General features: G+C 27.3%; 5 protein-coding genes across 6 annotated transcripts in view; 3 read left to right on the top strand and 2 right to left on the bottom strand.

The window, feature by feature from the left end:
* LOC127277329 (nucleoredoxin-like) overlaps nt 1-3,076 on the top strand; it is a 29,199-nt gene extending 26,123 nt beyond the window's left edge. The window contains exons 4-7 of the mRNA XM_051298372.1: nt 879-1,074; nt 1,481-1,571; nt 1,742-1,878; nt 2,568-3,076. Of these exons, the coding sequence (XP_051154329.1) occupies nt 879-1,074; nt 1,481-1,571; nt 1,742-1,878; nt 2,568-2,795 (652 nt within the window). The 3' untranslated portion in view covers nt 2,796-3,076. The remainder of the gene's footprint in view (nt 1-878; nt 1,075-1,480; nt 1,572-1,741; nt 1,879-2,567) is intronic.
* A 104-nt stretch (nt 3,077-3,180) lies between these two features.
* Nucleotides 3,181-7,309, bottom strand: LOC127277328 (cell division control protein 45 homolog). The gene is made up of 9 exons (XM_051298371.1): nt 7,137-7,309; nt 6,257-6,409; nt 5,976-6,185; nt 5,702-5,899; nt 5,398-5,630; nt 4,947-5,283; nt 4,448-4,842; nt 4,281-4,357; nt 3,181-4,188 (listed from the first exon to the last, which is right to left on the bottom strand). The coding sequence occupies exons 1-9, from the start codon at nt 7,185-7,187 to the stop codon at nt 4,124-4,126; spliced, it is 1,719 nt and encodes a 572-aa protein (XP_051154328.1). The 5' UTR covers nt 7,188-7,309; the 3' UTR covers nt 3,181-4,123.
* A 199-nt stretch (nt 7,310-7,508) lies between these two features.
* On the top strand, nt 7,509-8,826 carry LOC127277330 (probable 18S rRNA (guanine-N(7))-methyltransferase). The gene is made up of 5 exons (XM_051298373.1): nt 7,509-7,674; nt 7,781-7,818; nt 7,880-8,058; nt 8,137-8,563; nt 8,657-8,826. Exons 1-5 carry the CDS (start codon nt 7,636-7,638, stop codon nt 8,799-8,801), a joined length of 828 nt encoding a protein of 275 aa, XP_051154330.1. The 5' UTR covers nt 7,509-7,635; the 3' UTR covers nt 8,802-8,826.
* On the bottom strand, nt 8,814-10,343 carry LOC127277331 (39S ribosomal protein L46, mitochondrial). Of its 2 annotated transcripts, XR_007842354.1 has the most exons (5): nt 10,181-10,343; nt 9,606-9,944; nt 9,406-9,548; nt 8,952-9,338; nt 8,814-8,883 (listed from the first exon to the last, which is right to left on the bottom strand). XR_007842354.1 is itself a non-coding variant. In XM_051298374.1 (4 exons), the coding sequence occupies exons 1-4, from the start codon at nt 10,233-10,235 to the stop codon at nt 9,066-9,068; spliced, it is 810 nt and encodes a 269-aa protein (XP_051154331.1). In that variant the 5' UTR covers nt 10,236-10,343; the 3' UTR covers nt 8,814-9,065. The 2 variants fall into 2 exon arrangements, 1 of the variants encoding a protein (XP_051154331.1); XM_051298374.1 differs by having other exon boundaries at nt 8,814-9,338.
* Nucleotides 10,344-10,511: 168 nt separating this feature from the next.
* On the top strand, nt 10,512-13,898 carry LOC127277091 (dihydroxyacetone phosphate acyltransferase). Its single transcript, XM_051297918.1, has 6 exons — nt 10,512-11,404; nt 11,476-11,886; nt 11,971-12,487; nt 12,569-12,858; nt 13,136-13,389; nt 13,469-13,898. Exons 1-6 carry the CDS (start codon nt 11,116-11,118, stop codon nt 13,811-13,813), a joined length of 2,106 nt encoding a protein of 701 aa, XP_051153875.1. The 5' UTR covers nt 10,512-11,115; the 3' UTR covers nt 13,814-13,898.
* The last annotated feature ends 135 nt before the right edge of the window (nt 13,899-14,033 follow it).

Here is a 14,033-nt window from a genome sequence, read left to right as displayed (position 1 = left end):
AACAAAAATTGTATTATTAAATTTTTTTTCATGAAAATTATTTAATTTATTCAATAATAGTTAATACAAAAATAATTCATTTATTTAATTTTAATATTTATTTAGTTTTTCTTTTAATTAAAAAATATATATATTTAATATCATCGCAATAATAAGGGCGGAAGTTGTCGAAAAATTAACGAGATTACGGTAAAATGTTTTATCAGATATTTCAGTGCGGACAAAGAATTTTTTACGATCTTGGGTCATGAAATGTGTCAGTCCGTAAAGTAACGACTCTGTTCTCTTAGATATAGCGAGATGGCAGATAATGTTAGAGAGTAGGCGGATTATTGCCTTGGCAGTGAACAATATATATAAATGAATGTGTGTGTATATATATAAAAGGTGTAACTAAAAAAAAAAAAAAAAAATCCCACCCCCTTCAACAAGAAAAAGTAGAAAAGGTTCATCGTGCCACGACGGCTTTCATAAACCTTTATGGAAAATCGATCGACTATCGTTCGGGCATCAAACTCTTTGCAAAGAGGATAAGAAGAGCAACAAGAGGGGGAGGGAGGGGTTGAAAAAAAGAGAAAAAATTACAAGAGGGTGCGAAAGAAAAAGTACTCTAGACAGAGAATTACAATAAATTCTCTTTTTTTTTTTTTTAATTAAATAGGGTTAAAAATATTATTTTCAATAAATTCGAAATAGAAAACTAATTTTTTATTCTTTACGAGAATTAAAATATATATTTTTTTAAATTAATTTTTTGTTATAAATTAAATAAATATTTAAATTAAAAAACATTTTCTTAATGTTAACGAAAAAAAATTTTTTCTTTTTCTAAAACGAATTGAAAAATATTGATGCGATTTTTTTCTTATTACTTACAGAAGTGAAGAATCGTATAACATTTACACGGGATCGATGCCCTGGTTGAGAATACCATTTTCTCAGGAAGAAAGGAGACAAAAATTAGCAAGGGCCTTGGACGTTCAAGCGATTCCAACATTGGTGATTCTCGACCCTCGAGATAACATAATCACTCTGGAAGGGCGAGCAGAACTCCTAGAAGATCCCGAGGGGCTGGTAAATATTACCCGAAAAAAAATATAAAGAGGATCTCATTAGAATTTTCATTAGCAATAAAATATTTTTAGATTAATGAAAAAAAAATTATCATTATCATTTCTGCCTGACAAAAATATTTTTAAAAAAAATTCAAAATTTAATTTAACCCACTACTGTTTTGGTTTTTTATTTAAAAATATTTTATAGAATTTTTCAGCATTTAATTTAAAAAAAATTAAAATTACCTCTCATTTATTCAATAATAAAATTGAAAGAGTCATGAAGTTTCTTTTTCATATCTGATATATCTTATAACACTTTTGATTGACTTTGAAAGATTTATTTAAATTTCTCTATGCTCTCGTATTCCTCACGTCTTATTGAAAAAGAATTTTCTTGAATAAAATCAACATAAATTTCACAGAATTTCCCATGGACGAGTCGTTTAGTGAATATTTTAACAGAAAAATATGCAACTTCTTTACACGATGCACCGGCCATTATTCTTTTTGTTGGTAAGCTGAAGAACAAAAATTGTAATTTTTATTATAAGTTTACAAATTTTAATCAAACAAATAAATTCGAATTATTTAATGGTAATTCTCTTTCTCTTACCTATATGTAAGTTTTTTATATACTTTTTCTTCTTCAAATATCGATAAAATATTTTCTTTTCTTTTTGCAGAGGGTGACGACTGTGAAATACATTTTGGAGAAACAGTTTTACTACCGGCTGCAGATGCTTACAGAAGAGATAGACCGGATTACGATCCGAATTTCGATGATCTGGACGATATGCTTCAATTTTTTATTGCACTGGACGTGAGTAAAGTTTTTTTTTGGTTTCTTTTTTGATACTATTATAAAATGTAACTAAAAATGAATTTTTTTTTATATATCTTGCACAAAAATAAAATCTGAAAAAAGGAAAAATTTAATTATAACTTTGATTTTATATTCTGAGAAATAAACCAGTTAATTAATAAATAATTGAAATTAATTGGCATAATTACGAAAATAATTATATCTATTGTAGTTGACAAATTTCTGGCAAATTTCCAATTACCTGGATGTCAATTCTACTCATATCGATTAGTATAGATGCTAATTATCTCTCTCTTTGAAATTCCTCCGAATGTATATTTGATCATAAATATCCTTCCACCGGAAATAGTTTACTAAATTTTTACAAAAATAATGTTTTTCAAATTGCGTAAAATTATTACCCAAATTTGTAAATAAAATACCAAAAAAAAAATTTTTACGCAATTTTACATTTTAATGAAATTAAAAAATTTCAATTATGAAATAATTTAACGAGAACAATTTTTAAAACAATAATATTCTCAAATTATGCTCGTTAAATTATTTTTTACAATTATAATTTCGTAAAATAAATAATTCAATAAGAATTGAATTATTTATTTTTTACATTATAATTTTTTTTAAAATAGATTTGAAATTAAAAATAAATTTCTCGAAATTGTTTAAAAATATAATTAATTTTTTAGTGCGAGACCTCGGACATACTTCGTGAGTTTGTCGGACTAGATGACGCGGTGCCGTTGCTCACGGCAATTGACATTCCACGAGGAGTTTACGCTGTTATGGAAGACGGAGCTGAAATCACTGTCGAGTCAGTTCAACAATTTGTCGATCGTTATCGCAATAATAAACTTCCTACAAATAAAATTGCCACCGTACGAAAATCGGCACGAGCGGAAAAAATATCAAATTAAAATAAAATCGCAATACAAAAGAGAGAGAGAGAGAGTGTGTGTGTGTGTGTGTGTGTATGTGTGTATGTATGAATCGCCCCCCAAAAAAAACTCTTTTTTCCTAGAACTCAAAAAAAAGTGATGAAATTATGTAAATGTACTGCTGCTGTAAAACATGTGTATAAAAAAAGAGAAACCGAAAAAAAATGTTTTTATAATAATTAATCCATTCATGTAACATATATAGATGAAGTAACAATAATATTTAATAAATTAATGTTGAGTAGAAATGTAAAAATAAAGTTAATTTTATAATTTAATTCCCAAACCATATTAAAAGTTTATTGGAATTAGAAAGGAGCGAAATATTTTACGGCAGATATTGTCGAAAAGAGTTTTCATTGGATTGTCTATTAATTCATTCTTATTATGAACTTCTTATATCGCTATACAATAATTAATGGTCATGTGGTATTAAAAAAAAAAGAAAAAAAATATTATCGTTGAAACAAATACACTTTTCTAAACGTTGAACAATTTTCTGCTCGGCAGAATTGGTAATTATTAATCTTATGTGACTTGCATTCGTGTGTCAAATATTTCTTTCGTCATTAAAAAAAAAATAATTAATTACTATTATTATAAAATTAATCGTTGCGAGTTAAAATTAAAAGAAAATTATTTTTTTACTCATTCGATTGAAGATTCATAAATATGTTTTTAGTTCATTACTTTGTGTATAAAAAAAGTTTTAAAATATTAATTTCGTTAAAAAAAACAAACTCAATTTCTATAAGTCTAACTTTCATGTAGAAAGTATTTTTTTTGAAAGAAACTATACTAATATATACACAAAATAAGATTACAATTAAACCTCGGTGCGTTGACGGTTTTAAAAGAAAATTAAAAATTATATTTACATGTTTTTGATATGAGAGAAATTAATCAAATTTAAAGATTAAGGGAAAAAATGTCAATTATTAAAATTAGGAACTAACAAAAAATTAAACTTAGTTTCTAATTTATTTTAGTAGTTTATCTTATTTTTTATATGAACGTTTTTTGACACTGTTTCCTTTAAATTTAATAATTAATTTCTTTCACAAGTCTTGTGTCGTTGATAATATCTAGTTACGAACACTAACTGTAAAACAAAAATAAAAAAAAAAAAAATTAGACACCCTTGACACCATGCAATCAAAAATTGTGTCCTTAAAATTAACGCACTTTCGGTCACATAAGTTATTAACAGAAATAGAAGTTATACCTAGTTAAATGTATCAATTATATACAAAACGGTGCTAAGTCTTACACTTCTCTATTATCTATAAAAAAAAAACTTTCGTTTATCACGTCAGCAACGCTGCCAGAGCGTCGAAAAATTTCGGCCGATGTTCAATCTTCAGTCTTACAACTGGAAATAAATCCACAGCTCAATAAAATTGAAACATTTGTTTCTTTAAAATTTTAATTATTTATTAATTAAAAAGTAAAAAAAAAACTTACTTGTAGCATCGAAATAATCTTCTTCAAGATAAGAATTCGTATTTTCTGCTGCTCCTTTAAATGCGAGGCCAAACAAACTAGAAATATAAAAATAATAATGAATTTAATATTAATCTTCAATTTTAAAAGTTATTATTATTTTTGTAAATAATTAAAATTGAAATTACCTTCTCGGTTGATCTTCACAAACCGGTGGTATTCCAATGACAAGACACATATTTGTTTCAGTATTATAAGTCGCTGATGCAACTAGAGGCAATCCAAGGGCCCGTCTACTTCTCGAACTTTCAACATAAGCTTGTAAAACAAATTGTGCCAACATCATAAGAGCATGAGGATGAGAGAACAAATGACTATCAAGATTACCACCAGGAAGTACAACATAAAGAAATCTTCCTGCATTCATAACTTGTTTCATTTCCAATATACCCTGTGCTGTTTTATAAATATTACACAACATTTCCTTTGCCTTTTCAATTCCTCTCGCTAAAACATCCTTCTTTAATCTCGAAATACAATCCGATGCATCCATAAAACAATGTTGTGGTGATCTATTTTTTCCCTATAAAGAAAATATAACATATAATTTTTTGCTTCTTAGGTCTCTTTCTTCAGAGCGCATTACAAATAAGTTTTTAATATTAAAAAAAGAAAAATATAACTTACAGTTGATTCGAGCAATGCCAGCATAGCGTAAACGACATCCGATGCACAATATTTAAATCTATATCCATATTGAAGAGTAAAACTTGTTCCCCTTACATTGTCCATATTATATTTAGCCGATATTTTTTCAACCATTTCTTTAAATTCTTGTCGAAGATTAAGATCCATTGCTGAGAATTGTTGTTTCGATTGTGCTAATGGCAATCCCATTTCGGCTAATAATTCCTTAAGACGCTGTTCACCTTTAATCGACCATAAACGTAATGAAACGGACGTTGTCATTGAATGTCTCAAACTCGCCTCTACAGTCCAATGCCTATAAAGTGCCAATTGAAGACTAAAAGCGTATTTCATTAAGGAAAAACAATTTTAAATTATAGTTTAATTTAAAAAAGTGTTTTAACAATCACAATTGTTAACACAATAACATTTTTCTTTTTCAAAAGGATACTCATTATCGTATGTGACTTTTATTGAACTTTGTTGCAATCTATCTCCAGTAACTCCTCGCATATGACTCAGTCTTGAAATATGTCCTTGTAAATTAGCTGCCTCAATAATGCTATTTTGATTTTCAATTTTATTAAGAATAGATTGTTCTGTAGCTCCAATTATTGCCCACCACGCCATATCTAAAGTATCTCTTGACATTTTCCATGTCATTTCAAAAATTTGTACTGCACTCTAAAAAAAGCAAATTTTCAATTACAATAAAATCAAATCTATTCACTAATCAAAAAAGTAAAATAACTTACAGATCTGCCGTAATAACTGTATTGTTTATAATTGAACAAAATCGTTTCTCGATTTTCTTCCCATTTTCTCATTTCTCTTCTTTTTAATATTATCTCTTCATTCAATCGTCTTCGTTTAGCTTGATTTGATTCAATAGCTCCATCCTCATCGTCACCTGCATCCTCATCATCAGTTGGAACTAAATTCTCTTCATCAGACTAAATAACGATACACATATTAGAGAAAAATAGAATAAATTTACTAAAAAAAAAAAGAAGAAATGCGTCTACTCACATCATCATCCCTATAAATATCATTATATTCCGGAATTGAATCCTCCGCCTCTAGATTACCGAGTATTCTAATTTGACTTTCAGAATAAATATTATCTGTATCATAAGGTCGATGACTGTCAATTATAAAAAATATTATTCTCTCATCTGGTTCCAATAGTTGTGTTATATCCACACATCCTCCACAATTTATTAAAATAACAAATGTTGTCTAAAATAAAAATAGAAAATAGAAAAATTTATTAAAAATTTACATTAAATTATAATATGATTGAATATTACCTCTTTCCAATTTTCCGCATAGGCTTGCACTAAATCATCAACTCCTTGCACAGGGACTAATGTATAAACTGCATTATCATTTTTAAAGAGAGATTGCAAAATTCTAGAAGCACAAATTGCATCCACGTCAAAGTTCACTAAAAGAAGGCACCGCTGAAATAATAAATAGAATTATTTACCTTCTCTTACAATAAAGATTCTAACAGTTTTTTTTTTTAATATTAAATAGTTCTTGCAATTATTTTTAAATAGCATTTATTTCAATTTCGAAATTATTTTTATGACATTGCTGCAACTTAAGGATTAACCTCAAAATTGCAAAATAATTTCTCGCGATTAACGAATTTCCGATGAACATGTATTTAAAATGAATAAATTGCTGTAGTAATTTATTTTCAAATCATCGATTTCATGTTATTCGAATATTATTATTCAACTTAAAAGAATGATAAATGCTAACAAATCGAACTTGGATTAAATGCAATCAATACCACTTTGACAAAATTACTGTTTTATTACAATTGCTTTTCAGCTTAAAAATATTAATTTACCACTTATTCGAACTTATAAATAGTAAATAAAATATAAAACAAATTCGATTTAATGGCAGAATTAACAATTAAAAGACAATAGTTCATACATTAGTGTCCATGACCTTTCTTCACCTTATTAAAATTGACAAAATAGAAAGTATTTCTGAAAGGTCATTGAAATTACAAATATTAATCTCGAAATTAAAATAGAAATAATTGAAAAGAAAAAAAAGTTTTTCCGAAACCCTTTAAATTAAAGGGATGTCAATAACCGTTACTTAACCTAACAAAACACCCTTTGAGAAAATGGTGAAAAAAACTTGATAAATTTTAATATTATTACTTACATTTCCTCGTACTACTTTGTAAAAATCATTTGGAAGATCGGTAACAAACATGATGTTATTTTTCACGTCATATAAATGTAGTTTTCTCACTTTTTTTCTCAACAAAATAAATTACTGTTTTATGAAACAACAACTTCCGTTGGCGCCGAAATACTGAATGAAGGGCAGTAAACAGCGAGTGCAGCGACGCCTATGAGAAAGATTTCCAACATATTTAAATAGATAAATAATTATTTATTTAAAAAAATAAACACAAAAATAAAATTCTAAATAGAGAATATTTTGTATTTTTTTACTTTTATAAATAATATTAGAATTTATTTCTTTTTGTAATAAAAATTCAAAATCACCTAAAATTATTTCCACCACCAGAGTGCAGTTGCATCGGAATCAGCATGTCAAAAAATCTGTCAACAAAACATAACCTCTTTAAACACGTGCGTTTTATAGTTGTCACAATTTTAATTGTTATAATAAGAATAAAAAGTAATTTATAAAAATGTCTCGTCGACCGGAACATTTAGCACCTCCAGAAGTTGTAAGTTTCAAACAAGAAATTGATATCCAAAAAGTTTTTAACAAAAATTATTTTTAGATTCTGTTTTTTAATTTCATGCAATTTATATCAATTTAATCAATTTCAGTTTTACAATGATGAAGAAGCTCGGAAATACACACAAAAGTAAATAATTTTTAATTCTATAATCTTTGATATTCTCTTTCTAAATCATTTTAATTTTCAGTTCACGAATGATGGATATTCAAGTTCAAATGTGTGAAAGAGCCATAGAACTTCTTCTTTTACCTGAGGATGAATCTTGTTTTCTTTTAGATATTGGATGTGGCTCTGGACTTAGTGGCAGTGTTTTAGAAGATCAGGGACACGTTTGGATTGGTGTTGATATTTCTCCTTCAATGCTGAGTGAGAAAATATTTTCATTTTTTAAAAATAGATAACAAATTAAGATTTACTTTAAATAAACAATTTTTTTTTTTACAGATGTTGCTCGTGAAAGAGAAGTTGAAGGTGATTTAATCTTAAATGACATGGGTCAGGGAATGTCATTCAGAGCAGGAAGTTTTGATGGTGCTGTGAGTATTTCTGCCCTTCAATGGTTATGCAACGCAGATAAAACATCACACAATCCCGTAAAAAGATTATATAAATTTTTCTCAACACTTTTCGCTTGTTTATCAAGATCAGCGAGAGCTGTTTTTCAATTTTATCCCGAGAATAGTGATCAAATTGAATTAGTCACAACACAAGCTACAAAAGCCGGTTTTTATGGGGGAGTTGTCGTTGATTATCCAAACAGTACAAAGGCAAAGAAATTTTTTTTAGTCCTCATGACCGGTGGAGTAACCACTCTCCCTAAAGGTCTAGGCACTGAAGAAGATTCTAATCAAGTTAATTACAATTCAAAGAGGTCAGTTTTATATCTATTACATTTAAAAAAAAAAGTGTCTTACCTTTTTTCAGTCCTTGAAACTGTTAACAAAATTTTTTTTTTCATTTTTAGAGAAAATATGAGAAAGGCAAAAGGCAAACCACTTAAAAAGAGTCGTGATTGGATTTTAGAAAAGAAGGAACGACGAAAGAGACAGGGCAAAGATGTTCGGACAAATACAAAATATACCGGACGTTATCGAGGTGATCGTTTCTGAAAAAAAAAATACTTATCTATTAATATCAATACTATATTTTCTCACACTGTACATAGTTCGAAGGAAAAAAATAAAAGTGCCTCTGAAAAACGAAAAAAAAAAAAAAATTATTTTACTCGTAAACAAAAAAGAAATAAAAAATTTACTTACGAAATTAATTTCAAAATCAAGTGTATAAATTGTTTCAGCCTAATAATATATGTACAGAAATTTATATTTCTTACACACTTGGCATTCATCTATAAATGATTCATCAAATTACATTCATTCGGGAATCAAAAATTGAAATAAAACTCTTCGTGTTCCTTTTCCTAATACTTGAGAAAGTTCCGTTCTATCGAGCCATTGATGTTTCACTTTATCGGAAATATTTCCTTTTATATATTTAGCTAAATAGAAAAATACTTTTGCACCATCGGCTTTTTCCGTTCGTACCGCCATTGGATATAAATATTTATAATAACCAATGGGAGAATTTCCATAAAATTGAACAGTTAAATCAGAACCACAGGAGTCAAGTAAAATTCTTTCTGCTGCCTAGAAATAAATTTTATACAATATAATTAAAATAATATTTAGAAGAGAGAAGGGATTTTCCCCTTACCTGTCTCATAGTTTCACCATCGTTTCTAATTCCTTGTGGTGGTTTCCATAATAAAGTATTACCAAATTTTTGCTCAGTTAACAAAAGCAACGTTCGATCCAATTTTCTTTTAAATGTATTTGTAATATTTTTCTCATCTGCCTCTGCAATAAAATATAATTAATATAATAATAATATTAATAGAAAAATAAATCAAGTACCTGTTATTCTAGGAGCAAATTTAAAAGACTCAAGCTCCTGCTTACAAGCATCTTCATATTCTCCTACAGATTGTAATTTTAATTTACTATCCTCTTTTTCATCTAACACTTTTACTTTTGATTTTTTCTCCAATTCCTCTCTTTCTATTCTTAATTCGTGATTTGATTTAAAACTTTTCTCATGCTCTATTTCATAGATAGATTCTTGAAATTTCCTTTCCATTTCACTCATTGGTTTAGTAATAATTGGATGTCGTTCTAAACAAACTGCACTTAATAAATCCCATTTTTTTGTTGATTGACTTGTTATTGTACAATAGGTTTCATGTTTAAGACAACCTGTAAAAGAATAACAAATTTTTCTATTACTTCCATATTTTTATTTATTATTACAATATAAAAATATATCATAATACAGGAAAAAAGACATAAATAATAAAGAAATTAATTACATTTAAGAATGTAAATAAATACTTCTTTTGGAGTAAAAGTTTTTGAGGTTACGTTCTTAACTTTTACATCGTATATGAATAAACGAAAACTATCGGATAAATATTATAAAATTATTTTCTTACCGGAAAATATATTTAAATTTCCTGGAGTGATAAGTTTTAAACTTTGTTTAAACATTTTTATAATTAAATTTTGTTTTAGTATTTTTATATCCTGTAACTGATAACCATTATTATGATTATTATACTGTTGGAGCTGTTGGATTGAGCCAATCACAGTGAGTTATAGAAATCACTTTTCTGATTGATCAAAGCAAAGTGCGGGAATATTTGAAAATAAACCACAATGACCAATTACCATTAAGCTATCAAAGAACCTTGGAAATAGACATTCTTATTGGTAGAAATTTATCGTCAGCTATTTATTTATTATCTTTTATAAAAATTAAGAAAAGTGAAAGTAACCTAATTATAGGTTATCTCTTAACTTAATGACTATTGACAGACCAGTAATTATTAAATAACTTTAAGAAATAAAAAAAAAAAACAGTACATAATTTACTTTAAAATAAACTTACTTTCAATTTTCCATTAACTATTTCAAAGAGAATTTGAAATACATTTTCGATTCGTCTGCTAAAATTGTTTCTGTCAATAAACTCATTATTTCTTATCGTCAACTCTATTATTGAAAATAACAAGTGTTTATGTGATTTAATTGCATAATATTGAAGTTTGAACCAAATTTTTACTGATATTTATCCAAGTTTTAATTGTATAACTTTCTTAATAAAAATTTAACCCATAACCTCGAATGTCATTCAATATAAACAAAAAGTCCGGCACAAAAGTGTTTTTGAAAGGTGTACATATGTGTAATTTGCATTGGAAATGGCATTGATCTTTGGAGTTTACTTTGGTGTGTTCACCTATTAGGTGGGAGATGAATATAGAAAAATGAGAAGGATAATCTAATCATCTGAATGCGGTATAGTGTGTATGTATAATATTTTTTTTTTTTTTTTGCTTCTAAAAAGTGAAAAACAGTAGTCGTTGCAATGAAGCAAATGGAGTTTCACGATTTGCTTACCGAGAGGCGACAAGATTGTGATATACTTTGGGTATCACGTCCAACAAATCCTTTACCACCACATAAATTACCACCAGAATTAAAATATTCACGTAATCAAACAATTCGTGCAACCCTTGTTAATCCACGAGTTGTCATGGTCATTGAGAGTTTAGCTGCTGCACGTAATGTCGACAAATCCATCATCGTCGCAGAGGCTCGTGCAATGCTCGAGGAAATGGCCAGCAAAGCTCATCTTCCCACTGTTCGTTGGCTAGGTATATTAATATTTTCTTTTTACTCCTTTTAATTTAAAAAATAATTGTTTAATTTTCAATTCTTTTGACAGGTTTACTTATCACTAAAGTGATGAAACGGATTCTAATAAGTGTGCATTTAAATAAACAATTTTTGTTTAGTATTAAAAATCAAATGAACAATTCTCAAGTTCAATATGTTTATGCACCATCGCATAGAAGTTATTTGGACTTTGTTTTGATGTCATATATTCTCTTTTCTTACGATATGGCATTACCGAATATTGCCAGTGGAATGGATTTTTATCGAATGCAAGTTGTTGGGGAGCTTTTGAGAAAAACTGGGGCATTTTATATGAGACGAACTTTTTCCACTGATAAACTTTATAAAGAGATTTTTCGCGGTTACGTTGCTTCAATAGTTGCTCACAGTGATCGAGCAATTGAATTTTTCATCGAGGGTACACGTAGTAGAAGCCAAAAGAGTCTTGCTCCTAAATTTGGTAAATTTACAAAAAAAAAGTACTTAAAAAATTCCAAATTTTTTTTTATAAATATCTAAATTTTTGTTTTTCATTTTTGAAAAGGTTTGCTGTCAATGATTTTGGATGTTCTTTTTCGAAGTGACGTTTCTGATATACAATTTATACCAATAAGTATCAGTTATGATCGTCCATTGGAGGAAAATTTATTTGCCTATGAATTACTTGGTGTGCCAAAACCAACGGAGAGTACAACAAAATTATTAAAATCACTCTCAATATTACGTGAATCATTTGCTCATGGACATGTTTATTTTAATTTTTCTGAGCCAATATCAGCTAGACAGTATTTAGATATGCACATACGTAAATCAAGTGCCTTATCGCCAAATGCAAAATTACCAACGGAAACTGTAAAAAAACTTGCTTATTCAATTATTGATAAACACAAACAAAATTCTGTACTTATGCCATTTAATATTATTGCACTTTTATTTAATGAGAGAATTTATTCACATTCTGGAGAAATTTATAGTTTTGAAAGTTTACTTCAAGATTATAGTTGGATAAAAAATATTCTAGTCAATTCAATTGGAGCTCTAGTATTTCCCAAAGACGTTGGGTAATTATTTACACAATTATAATTATTTACAAGAAAAAAAAAAAAAGAAAGAATTTTTTTAATAACTTTTTCTTTTTACAGTGCACGTGAGAAAACAGATAAGGAGGAAATTCTTGAATCTCTACATATTCATCGAGATTTATTAATTATTGATTCATCGAATAATTTGTTTCTCAAGGAAAGGCATAAAATTGTTAAAACAGATAAAGTTATTAATGTCAAGGGACATTATTTAAATGATGAGACGATTAGAATTTCAGTGCCATTAATAACACTTGCTATTTATGTGAATCCAAATTTGGGTTTTCTAGCAAAACATGCAATATTAGCAGTTTGTATAAGAGAAAATGAAAATTGTACCATTTCCAAAGGTAAGAATATTATTTTCTTTCAATTTAATTTGTTCCGGAAATTTTTATTGATTTATTTCCTTATTGATATTAAAAAATACATATTTATAAATTGTTTCTTAATTATCATTGCGTCATTTTTGATTTCACAAAACTTCAGTATCATTAAGTTCCTTAAGTTTATTATAATTTATTATAATATATTTTGGCTTACTACGAAATTATTTCGTAATAAATTACTTCCTCTATTAACTAATGAAGAAATAATAATTTAATTTTGTTTTCACATTTTTTTCAGAAACAGTATTAGAACATTATTTATTATTACGAAAACTCTTGAGCACAGAATTTGCATTTCAAACGGAAATCACGGAATCAATTGCTAAATCCGAATTAAGGGAAACATTATCATTTATGATAAGAGAAAATTGCGTTCGCGATTTTGGCGATACGCTAATAATGGGATCGAATAAAAAATTACATTCACTGTTGTGTAATCTCATTTTACCGTATATTGCAGCTATCAATGTTACCTGTAATGTTCTACTAAAGGTAAGGAGAAAATTTTATTCTAATAAAAATATAGAATTTAATTAATTTTCTTCCCATTAACAATTGTAATTGCTTTCAGTGGGATGAAATGATAATGAATGAATTGTGCGAGAAAAATATAATAAAGGAATGTCAAAAATTAATGGAGGAAATACTTTATAAAGAAGATTGTACATTTAAGCATCCATATTCATTGTCAATTGATTTATATTCAACAACAATTGTCAGTTTAATTGAAATTGGTGTTGTGACTATTTTAGAGAGAACGGAAAAAACAATTTATAAAATAAACAAAAAAAATATTTTATCAATGTATACTACAATTTTAGATAATATGTTACGTCAATGTAAAGCAAAATCATATTTTGATATTGCACCAAATTTAATTACAAATATTCGTAATAATATTCAAGCCAAATTGTAATTAAAAAAAAAAAGTGTCAAAAAATAGATTACTTAATTGTTTTAGATGTATATGTATTTAATAAATTATATTAATATATTCCTAATACTAATTAAATATATATCACGTACGTCAATTTTATTCAATAAAAAAAAAATTGATTTATCCTCTTAGTTTTATTTATTTAATTTTTATGAAAATATTTTTAAAAATTAGGCATAATCTCAAAAACTAGTTTTGT

The sequence above is a fragment of the Leptopilina boulardi genome, unplaced genomic scaffold (assembly GCF_019393585.1).
Source record: "Leptopilina boulardi isolate dan_hultmark-lab unplaced genomic scaffold, ZJU_Lbou_2.1 LbouV2_165, whole genome shotgun sequence".
NCBI lineage: Eukaryota > Metazoa > Arthropoda > Insecta > Hymenoptera > Figitidae > Leptopilina > Leptopilina boulardi.
This window is presented reverse-complemented; position numbering and strand designations above follow the sequence as displayed.